The 19,759-nt window shown below is 39.8% G+C and overlaps 1 protein-coding gene and 1 long non-coding RNA gene across 6 annotated transcripts in view; one reads left to right on the plus strand and one right to left on the minus strand.

Moving 5' to 3' along the window:
• LOC100749337 (calmodulin) overlaps window positions 1-19,759 on the plus strand; it is a 79,064-nt gene that overhangs the window by 51,146 nt on the left and 8,159 nt on the right. For 4 of the 5 annotated variants that reach the window (XM_033324523.1, XM_033324524.1, XM_012393502.3 and 1 more), the window contains exons 5-6: window positions 1,676-1,791; window positions 18,485-18,575. In XM_033324523.1, coding sequence (XP_033180414.1) covers window positions 1,676-1,791; window positions 18,485-18,575 — 207 coding nt within the window. Of the gene's footprint in view, window positions 1-1,675; window positions 1,792-4,827; window positions 5,268-18,484; window positions 18,576-19,759 lie in introns of those variants that run through there. The other variant, XM_033324522.1, reaches the window with a different exon arrangement.
• Window positions 10,970-15,270, minus strand: LOC117152501. The gene is made up of 3 exons (XR_004462885.1): window positions 15,083-15,270; window positions 11,786-12,896; window positions 10,970-11,683 (listed from the first exon to the last, which is right to left on the minus strand). It is a non-coding gene; the product is annotated as an uncharacterized LOC117152501 (long non-coding RNA).

Consider the following 19,759-nt stretch of genomic DNA (forward strand, 5'->3'; position numbering starts at 1 on the left):
AAAAAAAAAAAAAAAACGAAGGAAAAGCGCGTTCGAATAATTCTTCACGCCCGGGCGTTTAATCGCCCGAACAAACGAACGTTGCTTATCTCTGTACACGTACGCGATAACACGACGTGCATAAGTTCACGTGGACACGAGGCTGATAATATTAGACACGTGATTGTGCACGTTTTATGTGTAGACGCGTTCGAAATCCGGCGGACTTTAGAAACATAATCGCGCGTAAATCGCGGCGCGCTCGCCCGGAATAATATTTCGACCGTCTCAGGAGGACGGGAAATCCTGTAAAGTCACAGAAAATTGCCGAGTTTCGAAAACACGACAGCTTTGCTTGGAGAAGACACGTACGAGTTTTATAGGTTGCGTTTTGCCGTATCTTTGACTTTTCCAACGGATACGCTTCCGTGCAGATAGCGCTGCACCCATGTTTCACTTGACATCCTTTACAAGTGGATACGTGCACGAAATTCAACGCGATTATTCCATTTACAAAGCTGCTTTAAATACAATTTACCGGATGGCGTAATTAACAGTGAATAATAATAATAAAGGAAGGTTGCCTGACGTTCTTAATTAAGTACAATTTTCGTGTAACTTTTACAGAATTCCTATAATTCAGTTTCCGCGCGATTCTGTGCAACTCGTGCAATTTTTAAACGCACGACAAATTATTTAATCCTTCGCCGTTTCATGTAGCGCCGATAGGAATATTATACCATGGAAAATTCTTGCCATGAACGAAGAATGAACAATTTCAGTAGACAAAAAAATTCCCCGCCAATCACCAGAAGCTCGAAATAATAACCATTATACAGTCTGTACACACTAGTCGTTTGTTTGCCCGAGGGGAAGTGGCAAGAGGGTGCTTTTCTATCCGAGACTGTGGTTATTTATTTAAAGATGAAGGATACGACCAGAATGTTAGCTTTCGATGGTCTTCCGTCATGGAAAATTGTCACACTATCGAAAGCTCTCGGTGGGTTCTCGTGTATTTTCGTCGGTGCTTTCTCGAACGTGTTTCCCACGGGAATTACCACCGAGAGAATTTATATAGTTCCTTAACCACGAAATTCTTCTTTCTTCGTATATTTTGTCTACTGTTCCATATTTTACACGCGGTTGCACGATCGCGACAAAATAGGCGACCGGAGAAGGGGAGATAGAAAAAGATGCAGATAATGGAAAACGCGATTTTCAGGATGGGAATGCGAAAAGCGTGGAAAGCAGCTTTCGTATAAGAACGTCGAGCTTACATCCGAGTCGCCAAGTTTGTTAATCCCTCGATGTCGCGGCTTATGTCTTCTCATACTTTGCAACGTTCTTTTCATTCTCGGTACGAGAGTTTCTTTTCGAGTGGTAGTTTTGAAGTAAACTGAATCAGAATTGGGACTGTAAAGGGCGGGAGTGATAAAATCTTTCTTTTGCACGGGTGAGAAATTGTATCTAGACAGGATGAATAGCGTGTACGCTGTAAAGCCTCATTTTTTTTCTTTTAAATAATGGTAATAAATAGTTGTAACAGAAAAACGAAAAATGCAGAGATTCCAGTAGAACGGCGTTTGAGAATAAATGGTAGCCATATTGCTGGCTGACGCCGAAAAAAAATTCTCTAAAAAAAGAATGAGACGATGTTGGTGTACATGATGCGTTCGTTTTGTTTTTGTCATTTTAGGAGATGGAAATGTCAGCTTCGAGGAGTTCGTGGAAATCGTGAGCAACATAGGTGCGAGCGAAACCGCTCCTACCGATCAGGATCAGGAAGAGCAGGAGCTGAGGGATGCGTTTCGGGTACGTTTGCCTTTTATCTTTTTCCCTTTGTTCCTTGGAATCTCCACTCCACGCTGTTTCAACGTGATTGCCAGCATGGAATACACGGTACAGATACGATTTCACTGAACGGCCAGTCAGTTTCATTTAACTATTTAACAATCGCTTGATATCGTTTTGAGTGTACCTGCCGCGTTCTCCACACGGCCAATCTGCAATGGATCGTTTCAAAGTGTTCTGACAGCGTGAATTTTCCTATTGAAATTATATAGAGTCACGGGAGTTAACGAACAGTGATGGAAATCGATGGATTAATCTGCGTGTTCATTGCGAAGCGTCAAGGGAATAGATTTATTAGTCGAGCACGAAGGTGTGAGATAATGTTAATCGTAACGATAGACAGGTTGATAATTATTTCGAACTTTGATGAAAATTGGCAGGAAAAGATAAGAAGTTGAAAATTTAGAAAAATTCAAATTCAAATAATCGAGAATTAAAAAAATGTGAAAATGTGAAAAAAAGGTCGAAGGTTAAGAATTTAAAGATTTAAAGATATTTAAACCCAAAATCTTACACGTTCAAATGTGCAATGTTAAGCGAAATAATTAAAACTTGTTAGGTTTCCGATGCTGAAACTAGAATGATCACGTACAAGAGCAAGGAAATCGATTTATGTACGAATTACCTGATCAACTCAGGGTCTTTGCTAGTGAACGAGATACGTACGGATTCGAGTCTCGCGTTTGCTGGCGCTGAAATTTTCGGTACACGTCCGCTCGGACAAGATACGTATAAGGCAGCAATGATGCCGGTAGTTTACATTCCCATGCGCATATATGTACCATAACGTAGTGTCTCTACGTGAAAAGTAGCAGGTCCCTTAGGAAATGTAAATCCTTGCAAGAACGAAATCACGAGAACAGCTTCACGCGCGGAATCGTGCTCGATGCTGACACCGGTCTGTTGTCTTCCGGTAAAGTAACGTCAATGTGGCTAGTTTCTCAGAGAGTTGAAGCGTAAATCCGTTTAACGTTATCGAATCACAAGTTCCTCGTTTGCTCCATATCGAACGATATCATCTTTTTCCATCTATCTTCGATTTATCATAAATTTATTCGGAACTAAAAGAGTTAACGATAATGATGCAACGATACGCGACGATCCGTCGAAGGAATCGTCCTCGAATCGAAGAAATGCAGAATTATCGCATCTGTCGAAAGTATCCGCTTTCTATTCCACTTACATGGAATTGAATCCATCCATCGAAAGGAAGGTTAAAAAACACGACGATTGTAACAGTTAAGTCGATCGCGACATCGAGGACGCGGCTCTTTGTTCCCGTAGAACGACGACGCGGTTTGCGTTCAACTGGTCCGTCAAGCGTATCGTACCTATGCTTCAATACAAACGTTAATAATAATTGTCAGATAACGAGTAACGAACGACAGATTTCGTTCCAAGGCACAAAGCTTTTGCGCGCAGCAACTGCACAAGTGTTCTACAAAGAAGCCACGTCCGTGTCGTTCCGTCCCGTTCTGACCAATTCCAATTAATTCTCGCACGCGCGCCACGAATTTGTCCGACGAACGCGCAACCGACTACCTTTGTTCCAATGACATCGAATATACCACGCGTAGGCGGCTGCCATTTTTGGAATGTCTCTTCTTTGGAAGAACGTTTCTATGTTACGAATGAGTCAGTTTGGTAGAGTAGTTTCGGCTAATGCTTCAAATTTTCCGCAAGCTGACTGTCCTAGTTAGCTTAATCGTTGCATCATTAACTACAGAGACGAGACTAGGAATTTATTGATCGTTGGATAATTGAATTATCAAGCTATCGAAGCGATCCACTGACAAATAACAGATTTCACTTTGTGCCAACGGGTCCGCGAATATCTCAAAAGGTTCAAGCAATTAGTTCCAACGAACGAATCTTTGACTCTTGTTTGATCGCAAAAGACATCCGAAGAAACGGGATAGCAAATGCCTCTTTGGTGTTCACGATGCTTGTCGCGAGACGGACGAGACACTCGCTTTCCTTCGTGTTTTATATCCTTTGAAAAGCATCGCGACATGTCGGCGATTTTAAGCTGCTATGTAACGATGCGCATTAAGTGGAAGTTTTTCATTCGACGGGAGAAATTAGATTCGTCGATGTCGTGTGACATTTGCACGAGATACCGCACCGCTTTATTACTCTGAGACGCTTGTTTGCACGCGGGTTGCTTTTTTCCAAACGACCGTCGCATTTTTATCGACTACGCTTTGTCTCGTTGTTTTTCTCGATGTTTGCGGAAGATCCTTCCCTTGCGCGGCAGAATAAACGGTATACCGATAGGTTGTACTTAAACAACGATAATACGACTGGATATTGTCATCCACGATCGTGGCTCTTAATAAACTGTCTAAGAATGGAATAAAAGGTAGAAACAGGGAAGAAGAAACGGAAATATAAAGAATAACGCGATTCTCATCTAGCGAAAAGAAATAACAATTTTTCACCAGCCTGTTCTTTCCCTCTACGAGTTTCTAATGTTCTGTCGTTTCTTGGACCATGCAAACATTTGCAACCTGTTCGTCGGTGATTTAGAACGAGCATATATTCTCCTCAATGTTCAGATTTGAATCAAACGAACATATTTTAATCCGATGTATCCACATTCGCGAAAAGAAACGAACGTTTCCCGAAATAGCGTTAATAACGGAACGATGACTGGAAAGGCGTCCATTTCCAAGTTCTAATTGATAAATTGAAGTCTAAACAAGTTTGTCTCGACAACGAAGCCTCTTGGCTATTGCGCAATACGGAATGGCTCAAAGCGTCCAGCTTCGAGTAATTTAAAATTCCGTCGAATCTAAGTTTTCCCATTTGTGCCACGAAATCCATGAATCGTGTTCCTCAACGAGACCTCCTTTCGTTGACTTCGTAACGGGTTTCTTCTCTTTTCGCTAAACGGCGAACACAGGAGTAATTGAAGAAGAATTTCTCGCAGCTGAAACTACGTTCGGTCTGCTTCTCTTTTCTCCTCTCTCTGTGCACACTTTATAATAATTTCAGGCGACAGGGGGAATACTTGACGAGCTGGATAAAGCTCAAAAGCGGTCAGGATCAAAGAGGATAGTAGCCGGGTTAGAAAGTTCTTGGCCAGGAACGTGGCGGCCTCCGAATTCGAAGCGAGCGACACTGGTTGCAAGATTCAAGCTGAATCCTTCCGGATCATCATCGTTCTTCTCTGCCGCGAGAGAAGTTGGTCGCGCATCGACCGAATAAAGAAGGTGACAACGAGAAAACGAAGAAAGTTTCAGTCTCCTCCGCGCGTGACGTAATCAAACTCAGAGCGAACCGATGGGATTACGTTGGTCCTTGCAAATCCCCGTTTAACGTTTCGTACCGTGCACCCACCTCGTTTGTCGTTATCTTAATGAAGAAAGCGTGTGCCACATTCGAATAGTTTTTTCGAGAGATTTTCCCGACAATGTTTCGTTTCGAGGATAGGTCCAACTTATGAGCGAGCTGTTCTCATTTTCTTGATTGTACGGCTCACGAAAGTATCTGAACACTTATCATAGAAAACTTTCACGTACGTATCATACGTATAAAATTTATTATCTATGTGAGATACAGCTGTCACGATTACACTGGTAAAATTTGAAATCAGTTTGGAAAATATTCAGGCTTGTTGATGTAATCAATTTTATTTTATTTATTGGATAATTGGATTATCGGATAATCGACTATATAAATACCTCTGTGATCTCTATAAAATAAAAGCTTGCACTAGATATCTTGTAGATTATAGTTATCTTCTATGGAGATTTCCAGATTTATTCCAAACTTTAGCAACATAACCGTAATTGTTGAATCTTATTACAGTTGAATCTTATTTCTTATTAATGAAATTAGCAAAAGAAAAAAAAATGAGTAAATTAAAAAAATGTCGAATACAAGTAACACATTTGTAAAAGGTATTTATAAATGTTTGAATAACTTTGCGAGCTATTATATTTCTCTGATGTATTCTTCTCTTTCTAATATTTACTCCCTTGTTGATTCTTAAAACAACAGTTTTGCAAACATGTAACTGCTGTTTTTCGATGCGATGCGGTGTATTACGCTGTATTATGGCGCTTTAAACGTAGCCATAATGGGATATGTTTTTACAGGTAAAACTGTTTGAGATCTTGTATACTATAGGTTTGCAAGTTTGTCGAGGCATTGTTGATCGTTAGAATTGCAAAAGCAACAAGTTTCCGTGTATCGATTCTACAGTCCACAAAACTTCATTCTATCTAGTTGTTATCAATTTGTTACACAAACATTGTATTCTTGCTGTAGACAGCCGCTACTACTTTCACGTGCCTACTTTTTCTTTTATACTGCAGAGCTCCGTTTATCTAAACTTGATATAAATTCATCAAAGGATAAACTGCAATAAAACTTGAGTTTATATAGTAGAAGTTTTCCGAGCTTCCCCATCTATGATATTTCGTTCATATAATAGAAATCCATTTTCGGAAATGTAATTTTAATCGGCGCAAGTTTACTTAATCAATTCGACGCTATGAATTTATATAAGAATTTCGAAAAACGATTCGAAATAATTTTTAGTGCCTGAAGCTGTGTTGCTTCAAAATAAATCTTCGATTTACGGTATGTATCACTTGTCGTGTTCAAGCCTAAAGATATATTTCAAGCCTAAAATCTATAATTTGCCATTCATATGTCTATAACATATGCTATAAGCGATGAATTCATAAAATTTCATGTTTTTCGCACTTTGACTGTCAAATAATTTCGGCAGCGTAGCGCATGCTTCATCGTAATAAGTAAACAGCGTACGATAAACGCGCGTCGACGAAACATCTTAGCGTTGAAAGCGTTAATCGAGTAGTAATTAATATGTCATTCCAATATATACATTTGAAATAAATGTAGTTCTACTGGCAAAGAGCAGCATCTTCGCGAGCCTATTCTACTCGGAGAAAATTAGATAACAATAATCGAAATACGACATAAAGATTTTCTCGTGCAGCTGTCGCTTTTCATTTCGTTTCGCAGCCGAGAACGAGAGAGAAATTTCGTTCCGGTAATCTAGCGGATCTGAGACGCGAGATTTCACAAGTTTTCCAGTTGCACGCTTAATGCCCTCTCGGAACGGGTCTGAGCTTATCTTGAGCGACAATGAGTAAGAATGCCGCGTGGTGTAACGACCTACTTTCATTTACGTATGTACGCGAAATTCAACGAGTACTCAGCGAAAAATCGTAGGCGTTTTTTAACTGAAAATCTCGCGCAATCAAACGGTGATTAAACGTAGGTATGAAAAGATGATCCGTTTTGAGGCTAACTGAATCGAATAGAAGTTTTCTGCTGACCAGGGTGTAACAGGTTTGTCAGTTTTCAACGGGGAAATTGATAAAGTCGAGGAGGAGGAATTATCGTCACCTTTGGAAAGCGAAACGCGCCGAGGATGGCGCTAATGGAACCGCCCTCGATCGATTTCCGTATTAAGATTCGCTTTCAATATCGAGGCCACAAATAAACCTTCGACGGATGTGTCGATGAATAATTAAAGCGCCGAACGATTCGTCATACCGGGAGAAATAAACACGGAAGAGAAAGTACACGGTGTTCCTTGTTCGTGAAAAGTAATCTAATCGAAGAAAGCGTAACTGGAAGAAAATGCCAGCTACTCCAGTTACCAAGAATCTTTCGTCCGATGGTTAGCTAAAAGGTAGCTTTCAAGCTTCGAAAAAGTACTGCAACGAAAGCCGCGGCGAACCACTGGTCTTTCGTGTAGTACAAAGGGAACGTCCATTAGTCCTTTCGGCGTAATACGATTCAATCTCGTGACCATTTTTTTCGTTCGATTCTTTTGGATTGTTTAAATCCATCGCGTATACATCGCTGAATTCGTGGAACAATTTACGGCTGGTCGTTCAATGAGTAGAGTCGAATTCCCGGTGAATTTGATCGTAAAACAAAAACAAAGTGACTGCATAGAGCGAATACTATTCTATGGAATGCAAACGTCTATATTGTTTTGTATCAAATTGGTTAGTTTCGATGTAAATACCATCGAGGAAGTACATGATTTCGTCGACCTATCGTAGATAATTCGATCAAATTCTTCGAAGAGAAAATAAACTTTTTGATCGTATGTAGTGTACGATAGATTTGACGATCGTCGATACGCGATTTCCAGATGGAAATCAACGCGAACTAAGTAACCATTTAAATTAGATTCCTAATGAGAAATAATATCGTTAAACACAGTAATTTGCAAACATAGGGTCTCGTATATTTCGTCATCGACAGTACTACGTGATTACTGTCAAATTCTGTTTGATTCTATGGATAGAAAATACAATGAAGTGCATTCAGAATGTATGCACTTACATTGTTAGTTTATTATACAATTGGTTATACGGCTACAATAAGTATGATAATTGCATTGAATGGAATTTGGGTTGCGTGGATTTTATACGACGCAAGGCGTGTAGTACGTGACAATGTCGCGCGGGAAGTATAGCACCAGGCGCATTTGTTAATTATGATTTTTATTTTCGTAAGAGATGCCGCGTCGTAACGAATTCTACAACATTTCACAAAATATACGATGGGTTATATGCATACGTATGCGGTGGAATAATACAACGAATGCTGAAAAATCCTATTATCCATCCTACCGCTTTTTTCATTCTATAAAGAATTCTGCCGGCAACTATGACGATTATTAAATTGTCAATCTGCTGTTTTTTTTAATCGTTCGTAACATTATTTGATTATTAATCTAATTCACTTATCTTTTACTATGTGTACTATGTTTATTATGTGTACGACGAAATTAAATTTATCTATTTAAATTTATCCATATCCTACAATTTGATCACCAACTGATCAACTTTTTATTTGTTCCTTGACAATTCGATATCAGAAATATTTAATTGTGAAACAATTTAGAAATACTTACCGGTATATACTGAATTCAGAAATATTTTTCCATACCTACAAAATATAATATATGTTAATTTAGATACAGAGACAATGTTTAGAACGAATTACGTTCGTATGCACTTCGATGCACGCTAGAATGAGCTGATACTGCAACGAATAAGTATCCAATTAGTACATCCTAGCGTATCCCACTGAAACAACTTTTTATCACGAATTGCGTTTCCCTTGAAAACATAGATTCCCCGGACTATTCGTTAGAACATACGTTTCTGCAGCTAGGAGTCGATCGGTTCGCTTTTCCGCTCCTTTTTTTTTTCACCTGGTGTGACTCGTATGTGCTCGAGTTCCAGAAGTCGATAACGTACTTTCGACACGTGATCGTACCTATTCGTCCTCATTTCCAGCGCAGCGATAATGTACCACCCACGCGCAGTTATCGTACATATTAGTTAGTTGAACGAGCTTAGCCACCTCAATACGCGTTCCGCCGAACTAACTTCGTCTTATGATGGCGGCTTTAAAGGCCGTTTGTCGTTCATCTTGCCGATGGCAAGATCTCCTGAGTCTCCGCGTTTCCATCGTTCCAACACGTTCCAGCCATAATTCCGAAATATATTTCGTGCAATTTGTCTCGTTTGCGAAGCGCGTGCAACGTGCAATTCGTAAACGAGAATTTAGTGCGATTACAAGCGTTTTAGTTGAAAAAATGGGAAACGAAAATTGTCACCTCCTGTGGCAGTATATTCGGTGAAATGGAGGAAACAAGTGTAGAATGGAGTAAAGCAGCCGTTTTTTCCTCAATTTGAGGTAACGAGGATTCGCAAACGCTTGTAATCTTCGGATATAACGGCGCAAACAAAAGGAAAGAAAAATTGTTGAGAAAATACCTGGGAATTCATCGGTCGGCTGCGGCGAGCTTTGGATTCTTACTAGACACAGACTCGCCTTTATTTTCCGTTTACACGAGTTGTACGAAGACATAGCTCGTGTAATGCGAATCAACGTTGTCGGAAGTTTGTCTGCTTGTGATTGTTCCGCAAACACTAACTTGTTAACCGGGAAGAACAAGTTAAATTGTCACTTGGATCAGCACTCTCTTGGAGATATAATAATTCTGTTATTCAGAGATCCTTATTTTTTACGTTTTATTTGTCTTACAAATAAACGATGCTGTGTTTATATGTATTTGCAAGTATATAACAAATTGTCTTTATTAACTCTTAACTCCATGATTGTAGAAGGTTTTAGTTGGCTACCAGGTTAAAAGTAAAGATCGTCACGAATTGATTCGCCATAATACAACGGGAGATTGTGTCATCAAGTATCGGACGAATTAACTGTGCTTAGTTAACTTTGACTAACAAATTTAACAAACCCATGTTAGTTACCATTTCCTTGATTGCACTGCCAAAATGTAATGTAAACAACGTCGATATAACTATGCAACGTCGCAACAGAAATAGAGGTCCTCCGTTTCTCGTACGCCTTTGCTCAAGAAAGTGTTCCCAATTTGTTGATATTCGACGGACAGAGACAAATGAATCATTTGCGATTCCGGCAACTGTTGTTCAAATAAATCAATCGCAGTTGTGTATTGCGTGTCGAGATATAGCGAAGTCGTAAATTAAACTGAGAAGTAGTAGCGGCTACTAATATTTTAAGCTTCGGATACACTCGAGACCACTACATTTTGTTTTATCTGTTGTGTATAAAAAGAATAATGCGACCTACGACTAATGTGTTATATTCACATGCAGAAAACCAGTAAATATTGATTACTGTCCCAAATATTAAAAAACGAAAAGAAAATGTCAATACAAATATAAATATAAATCGTATAAAATGTAAATTACATTGACTCCACATTGAAAACTTATTCTCATTGGAAAGATATTGATATGAAGCTTTCATTATTATTTGTACATTATTTATCTAACATTATCTAAATTACGTACAGATTATTTAGAATATTAGCATCTTGTTTTTATCAATCGAAGTACGATCATTCGACGTGAAACACCAAGGATTAGGTTGTCCGAAAAGTTTTTTTCGTTTCATAAGCTGATAATAGATGCACAACAATTTCTGTTTTATATTATTTTATTAAATTAAATATGATCTATTTCATTTTATTTCTATTATTATGTTCGTGCATAACTCAATAAACTAACATAAAACAAACGACATTGTGCGTCTGATATTTTCTTATAAAACGAAAGAAACTTATCTGACAACCGTACTTCATTGTTAAGCAACTAATTTTACCCTCCATTAATTCTACGATTCCGCTATATTATAACCCAAGATTATAATAACTTATAATAGCTATCAAATTTAGAAAATAGTCTGATAGTCTGTCTCTGCTATCCACGAGTGCCTTTACTATCTACGCATTCTCACCACTCTACAGCAGAGCTGACCGAACCACGGTCCACAAAAGATCAAAAAAAGTATAGCGCTCTACTACCTATTATTTAGTATATTAGAATGACCGGTTTATATGCAGGAGGAGCGCAATTCTGTGCATCTGCCAATACGTAAAAGTGAAAAGGCCTTGGCGGAGATAAACTTTCTGGAGAACGAGAACCGGAGGTATGTGGAGCGGCGCGTCGCAAAAGGGAGCGTGTCAAACCGTTGAGCCACAATACATTCTAATGACTGTACCATCGCAGCTCGACCACAAGGACATTCATCCTGCCGTCGTTTTCGTGCACCATTCTTCTTTCCGCCCTGCCGTCTACATACACTTTCCTAGCCATTCCGCGGCCTTTGTTGCCTGGTCTTCCCTTTCTTCTCTTTCTCCACCAACCAACCGTTTCCACTCGTTCCCTTTTTCTCCCTTCCTTTTCGTCTTGGCCGGCTGCGTTTATACTATTTCCTCGAGCGTTTCTCGATTATCAGGGAAAAAATCTTCGTCTCGTCGTCCTCCCTATGATCCTTCATGCATATATTCAAGCTGGAATCCGGTAAGAAAAATCACCACCGCGATATCAATTTAATCATCCTCTGTTCTTCCGTTTATCCAAGAAATCGTTGCATATTAATTCGAATACGATACCATTTCCATGGAATATTCGTCTTTTTTCGTCCGTTAACGAGGCTCGTATTACCATCCCTGGTCAGGGGTCAATTTGTCACAGCCAGATAAAACTCGAGTATTATTTCATTCGTTATTCGATGTTGAATATCAGTACATTTAACCAAGTTATGGTTTTCATTGCGGTATCACACGTATAAATTCCCGTTCGTAAATACACAACAGGACATCAACTGGTCTCGTAAAGAACGCAATAATTGATCTAGTCTATCAGGAAACCAAATATGTAAAATCATTTACGGAATTCGTCGGATCAAAAAGCGACAAATACGGTAAGAAGACCAGTGATACTGTTGAGAATTTTGGATCTTAATTGCCGAAATAATGGTATAGGAGCACTAAATTTACACTTAGAATTTATATTACAATAGTTATACATTTATTTGATAAACGATTTCAAAGATATTCATCGATACTCACTTGCACGCGTCTCACCTTCTTCCATACCACACTGTTAACTGAACAGTTTGCATTCCTTTGTTTTCGAGGCGCCGCGCACACGCATACTTCCATACACTCGTATTCACATACATGAATCACTACTACACGGTCAATCTAGTCTAGCACATAAAATTATACATATCTCGATAGACACGAATGCCGAGATTGGCTGAAACCCTTAAAGAAAGACACGACAAAGATAGGTAAAAAAGGAATTTAATCGAATTGTACGTAACTGGTGTTATTATAATATTGAGTGCATGAGTTCTTTAAAGCGTAGGATTTCAAATGAGATTTGTTAAAGACTTTAATAATTCCCTAGTAATCGTTCATTTTATTACACAATTTAACCTTTTATAAACGTCTTAATACTTATGAACAGACATATATGTATACATACATACATACGTACATAGATATAACAAAGCAATTTGCGGTATCCAGAGAACGACCTGTTCGCCGTTGCGTGCGGCCTACACTCAGTCTTGCTATTAACGACCCGTTCCTCTTCCTTCTCCTCGTTCCATTCTCGAAGCCATTACGTGCTTACGCGCGGACGCACGCTATCGGCCGACGCTGGTCACTTTTACCGCTCCATTTAGCTTCTCGTATCCACTCACGATCGCGGCCGCTTGAAATTTAAAAAAATAATTTTCGCCTCGTTTTCAAGCAATTATCTCCACGAGGAGACTAACGCGCGGACTTTTCTTCCAGCTCTTCGACCTACGCGATCGTAAAAGTTATCGAAATTTTTTAATTGATTCGAATGAATTTTCAGCTTAATATCGAGCGCTAATGACTTCTCGCGGTACTCGTTTTCCCTGCTCGTTTTACCACGCGGAATTAATTTAGTTTTAGATTCGATGATCGACGATCGTCTCGTTGGCAATCATATTGTCTGGAAATCAAGCTTGTTGTCAGGCTGAGTATCTGGCTTCGTAATAGGCGAGGCGGAATATTTATCGCGGGAAGTATACATATATCGTGGGCCGCCTTTATTCGATACGAATTAATTAACTTCGTTTTATCGCGCATCAAATATCCCTTGGAAAATCAACGATTAAATGTTAATAATGACGAGGAACAAACACCGTATCGAAATCCCTAGGTGCGTAATACGCTTCATTACACGCGTCCTATCGTTGATTATTCGATTAACAATGGTAGAAGAATAAACGATGACAGTGTGAAAGCGCTTGGAGTCGTTGGCTTGGCGGCGTGAGAGAGCGATTCAACCCGTCACTCGCGTTGAAAGCTTCGCCTCGATCGCTTTAAATCGCCTAACGCGCGCTTAAAGAGTTTAGCGAGCCGGCATTGGGGTCAGACGCGACGTATCGCAGTGTCCCGAGTCGATATTTTAATCTCCGTGGCCTGGCGAGCGCGCCGGCAGCCGGATTGTAGCCAGGCACCGGCGAATAAAAAAAAAAGGGAAGGGAGGAAGAGAAAGAAAGGAAAAAGAGCCGGAAAACACGAGAGAAAAAAGTGAAAAGCGCGGATGAAAGCGAGAAACAGCTTCGAAAGAACGGGATAAAACGATCGAGAGTATAGCGAATGACCAGTAAGATTTATTACGTTCGTCGAGGAAGGGAAAAGAGGCGAAAGGGTGAACATTAGAGAAAAGCTAACAAGGACAAAAATATCGAGAGAGAAAAAAAAACGCGACGGCGATCTCTTGCCAAACGCCATATTCCATGATCTGCATTCTGAAATGTTGGTCTTCTTCCTCTTCTTTTGTTTGTTAAATACAAACCGTATTTTGCGCGGTTCCGGGAGTCAATTCGCGTAGTGAAATATGAATCGTTTTAACGTATATAATTAATGGAGTATGTTATTCATTGCGCGATCGATGTTATTCAACCGTGAACAAATTAAATTTCAAAATGGAAATGTATTGGTATTTACACGTGGGAGGTATGAGTTTTATCAGTTAACGATATCGAATTTGTAAAACAATTTGATACGTTCAAATTAATTATCTGTAATTCTACGATGTCAAGTAGAATTTTTGCGTGGCTTCTACGAATAAACGAATTGCAGAGAAGAATATCCAAACGAATCGAAAAGCAACAAGGTTCAAAATCTGAGAGGTCGTTGAGTATGCAGATCGCTGCACCGAACAAACAATTTATTGTCTGTAAGGAACACGCATCGATAGGAAGAAAAATGGAATAATCTGTGAACCGGAGAGATCTACGACGAACAGAAGAGAGTCACGGGTCAAAAATCCAGATCGTGTGCCAGGAGTATTGGCATGCAAATATTGTACGTAGCTCGCCCTTTGAGTCAGTTGAAAGCTACAGAGAGTCCAATTTAAGTTAATTTAAACCAGCAAAGGACTACTGTAACATCGTCAAAAACGAACATCCATCGTGAGTCAACGGTGTTTCTTCGACCACGGCAGAAAACCAGAAACGTTATCTTCTCGCCTTACTAACAGTGTAATCGCTCCTTAATCGACAAAAGTGGCTTTTCATTGGATTTACGCGAGGCAAATAGAAAAGGTACGCGCCCAGCTAATAGAAAAGATACGCCCTTTTAAGCGAGCCACTTTTAATATCACAAAGTGTATGCTTTGAAAGAAGAGGATGAAACAATGGGCTAATTGGTTATCACGAAAGGAATCGAAGGGTGCGAGGAATTGGAGCGAATCTTAATATTCCGGATGCGAATGGCCCGACACTTGGGAAATTCTTTATGCTCTTACAGCCTCGATTACGTTCGTCACGTCCCAACGTCCTAACGTCTCGCGATTATCATCTTATCGCAGTAGCGACTGCCATTCCCTTCTATAATCCTTTTTTCGATTTTCTCTCGTACCTGCCTCCGGTCGTGCCAAATTTCAACGATTTGTCCGGGATTCGCGATAAAGCTCACGAACTTATTTGGTTATCTCACTCGTAGTCTGGCAAGAGCCTGGCTTGATTTATTCTGTCGCTGGTACACGTTTGCGCGAGACAAACGAGCGTATGCATGAGAGAACAGCATAAGGCGATCTTAGATCAGAGATCATAGGGTGAATTGGATACGAAAAATCGGCTATTTTAATCTTCGTCTTCTGCATTAGCATATATATGACACAGTTTCTTTTGTCGCGTTATTTCTTTTTCTCGTTTTCTCTGTTTAGTTTCTCTGCGATTTGTTTAATATTCCAGTTTATTATCGTGAATTGTAAAGAGAACTAATTGGCAACGGCCCCGATCAGCGACAGATTTTTTCCTCGTTAGTCTGCCTCGTTCAGCCGTGACATTGTTTCAAGAGGGTCGACGTAGAATACGCGATACGCGCGTCACAGCGTGTATGCGATTAATCGTCCTTAACCTTTGCAACGCAGACTTAATCGGCGATTGATTAATTACGCACAGTTTACACGTCTATTGCCACGATTCCAGTGTATTCCAGGCATTGAAAACCAATGTCTACTTTTCCATTTTCCGAAACACAATCTCTTCCTTTCGCTTAGTTGCTGAAATATCCAATTTCGCGGCTGATCGAGGCGTCTCAGAAAAAAGTCGATCATGAACAACCGTGGATTAATCAATCAGATCGATCGTTCCGATCCAAATGCTTCGAATTCGATTCTCCACTGAGACTCGTTCGATAGGTCGATCGACGATCCGTTCGCCAATCACTCACTGATGAAACTATTGCGCAAAAATTGCACTCATCGTGCGATGGAATCGTCATGAGACACGCTCGGTTCTCGAGTATGCAAATAACGATAGTGTTGATTACAACGTGTTATATTTGTTGGCTCGACGACCACACGACCAACCACTCGTGCGAGCAAATAATGGAATAGTTAGAGAGCTAACGATTTGGTAATTGCCGTAATGACTGCTTGATTACGATTTCCTACGTCGATGAATGTGAGAATGTCACGTCGAAGCGCGTCGTCGCGATTCCAGACGCGGCATCTTGCGTGAAACTTTTTTTCTTTGCCCTTTCCCATTTCCTTGCACAATGGAGAACAATATTCCCCTGTGATCGGAAACGGAGCCAGTCCAACGATTTCCAGTCAACGGAGAAACAGAAAAGTGTGTGTAATCGTTAAGCTGTAATGGGAGACTCGGCGAGTTCCGCCACCTGGAAACTGGTCGATTCGCAATCACCGACTATCTACCCGACGTTGTTACCTTTGACCTCAAGATGCTGCGGAAAGGGAAAGAATGGAAGGGTGTTCAGGCGAGCCCTTATCCCTACCTCGTCTAAGAAGGACTTCGCAAATTGGAACGCATTGCGTAATTGCCGAGGGAAGAAACTTTTGGCGCCATTGTGCGTAAACTTGATCAGATGGTGGAAAGTTAAGGGGGCGAAAACGACTATTTAGTTACTCGAGTGTTCTATCTCTTTGCTGAATAAAGCTAAGGCACATTATTCCATAAATAATCTTCCATAAATTGTTTTGTACGCTGTTGGAAAGTAGGTTTCCGACTTGCAACGAAGGCGTTACCTTGTAAGCGAAATAACGAGCAGAATCGATGCGTAGCTCCATTTAAATAAATACCAACTACATATTGCGCGCTAGCGAAGCGCGGTATCGTAAGGAGACGATTCTCGTTAAGCAACCCAACTTTCCTCTCTATCAATTTGCCTATCTTCGTTTAAGAAACAGGTAGCGTTCCGAGCTTGTTCACTTTCCACTAACGGCATCATGGAAAATTAAACTTCGGATAGTATAATGGTTCTGAACATTACGAAACACATTTATTATTCCATTTATCGCGATGTAATATTTTCAACAAAAATCGTTCAACATTGGAGCGATGTTTTCTTTATATCGTAAATAGTCAGAGCGAATATCGATTTCTCTTTATTTGAACTAACTAGAAACGTGTTCAAAAATACGGGATCAACGTGATTATGTGGATCTGGACGATTTCAAAATATCCGATGAATAAACGTGGCTGTGCAATTTCGTTAGCCAATAAAAACAGAAACGCAGATCGAATGTCGAACCGCCAGACGAATTGAGATATTCGTGTAATACCATTTGCATTACAATATTTGTATTATAACCGAATAGCGATCAGCTCTCTAATTCAATTATTCTTCCTACCGTAACAAATATTCCCCATAATCGCAAAACACCGACCGATGGCTCAGGAAAGTGTTCGGACAATTATCATAGAAAATTTCTGTGTGTGTATTGCGTGTTTCATAACAAACATTTTGAAATGTCGTTAACCCTGTAACAAGACGCGGCTGCCATGCTTCTATCGATTAATTAATGTTGCAAGATATTTATTGCAAACATATATCTTGTAAAAAGGAATGGTATACGGTACACAGCATGAATAGCCATCTGAGGTATAAAAAATATTAAAGATAATCCCACTGAATACGGAGACTTATTAATATAAATATCTTTTAATTTGTTTGAAACTTGATTAATGCGGTCGCGAGATACTAATCGGATTTGACCAACTTTCAAAAGATTTCATATAACGGATATATCATATATATTTCATATAACACGATATATGGGAAAAGATGTTTACCAGTGTTCAAATACTTTCGCGAGCAACTGTATTCCCACGGTACCGAAAATCGACCATTAAGATCAGCGAAAATAACCGTTTTTCGATCCTGTTTACTCCCCTTTCCACCCCCTCGTTATCCTCGGTCGATGAACTTTACTTGTTTGCTTGACAATTCAGTAGAAATCTCGACGACGTTGGTCGCGAATGGACATCGTTGCACGACGCTGTGGCTGCGCACGTGACTCCTTAGAAACGTGGCCTGGTTTCTCTTTCCATGGAAAATGCAAACCCATTAATTTGCTGGTAACGAAGCAAGCGTCGGAGAAGGACGTTTGCACCGGGAGCTAGACGAACGAGTCGAAGGTCGTCGCACAGAGAACGTTCCCAGGAGCTGCATCAATCCCAATTCTACTTCCACAAAAGTGCGATGGTTTCGTGATTGCGTCTGCGACAGCGGCACGGCCTGACAAATAATAGAGACGTGCGCCTCGTTATTATTCCCGCGTCGGCATTTACTCGCGAGCCTCATCGTCCGCGCGATTATCGACGCCCTCGAAAAGAGCCACCCTCCCGTTAGGTTCGGAGAGAGAAAAGTGCCGTCTGCCATTTTCTTTGCGCGGATATTCCATTTACCTCGAAATAAAAGAATCTATCTCGCCCGGATGATTCAAACCCGAATGATCTAACCGATGGCATACGGTGTAGAAGTTTTCTGTAGCGATTCGTTGTTTGCTTGCAGGTGTTCGACAAACACAATCGAGGATACATCACCGCCTCCGACCTGAGAGCAGTGCTGCAGTGCCTCGGCGAGGATTTGTCCGAAGAAGAGAGTACGTATCTGTTACCGTTCTCTGTATGTTTATTTTATTTATATTTATTTTGTCTTATATTACTTTGTATTTCGTATATTATTTATCCTATTTTATATTACGTTGTATTTCATAGTTTGTTCATTTTATATTATATTTATTTTATTTAATACGTTTTCCACTACGTATAGCACAGTGGATGACATATTTATTTTCTTCTCGGTCCGTCTCAAGTTTTCTTTAAATTGTAGTCTTTTATTCAAGTCAAACAAATCTCTGTATCTTGCAGACGTATCGAGTTTCGTGTGTCGTGAATGGTGTAAATACGTTTTCCTATGCAGTCTGTTTGAAGTTGACTGTGAATTTTATTCTCTTGTCCGGGATAAATAAATCGAAGATGCGAATAAATCAATCGAAAGGACGAACAAGGTCTGGATAAATAAAACAAAAATGAAAATAATAATGGATAGTGTTGATAGTAAAAACGGTGGATGAATGGAACTTCACGGCAGAATGGTGCGACGTGGAGCACATTCAAGAGTATTTCTTTTGAGGATAGAAAGGAAGGGTAGTATAGAAATATGTGGTACTCGATGCATGGGATGTATATACTTTAAGAATTGGGGAAAACCGTAGGAGTCATAGCAAGTGATATATCACGAGGGTCGTGGTACCAAAATTTTTATTTTCCATAATTCTAAGATCCCCAGCTTGTTGGGATACCTTTTCTAGTTTATTTACGATCCGTATGTAATGCCAGAGCATCAGAATCGTTTGTATAGACGCGTCTTGGCCGGGAAGTAAAAGCGTAAGTAGATGGTGCCGTGTCGAATCAGACAAACGAATCTTCGAATTTTAAGAACTTGATCTTAGAAACAGATATTGGTGTAACGCTATAAATCTGAAAGATTGTATTATCTGATGTTTCCATTATCGTCATACCCAAGTCAGATAAAAAGTTTTCTACCTTCAGGGAAAATTATCGAATTCCAATTTCGAGTTATTTTTATTTAATACTCAGAGATCCGAGCTAATAGTCAAGTATTCAACAATTTTTCTAGAAAAAAGTCAGCGAGTAAAAATTTCATTGTTATTTACATGGAAGTCAGTTACCAGTAAATTTCAAAGAAACTTCTCAAAAAACAAAACGATTGAAAAATATGAATTTTTATTTGTTCTTGTTACGAATAACCATTGTCGGTTAC

Source organism: Bombus impatiens, unplaced genomic scaffold, assembly GCF_000188095.3.
Source record: "Bombus impatiens unplaced genomic scaffold, BIMP_2.2 scf_3474, whole genome shotgun sequence".
In the NCBI taxonomy this organism is placed as follows: domain Eukaryota; kingdom Metazoa; phylum Arthropoda; class Insecta; order Hymenoptera; family Apidae; genus Bombus; species Bombus impatiens.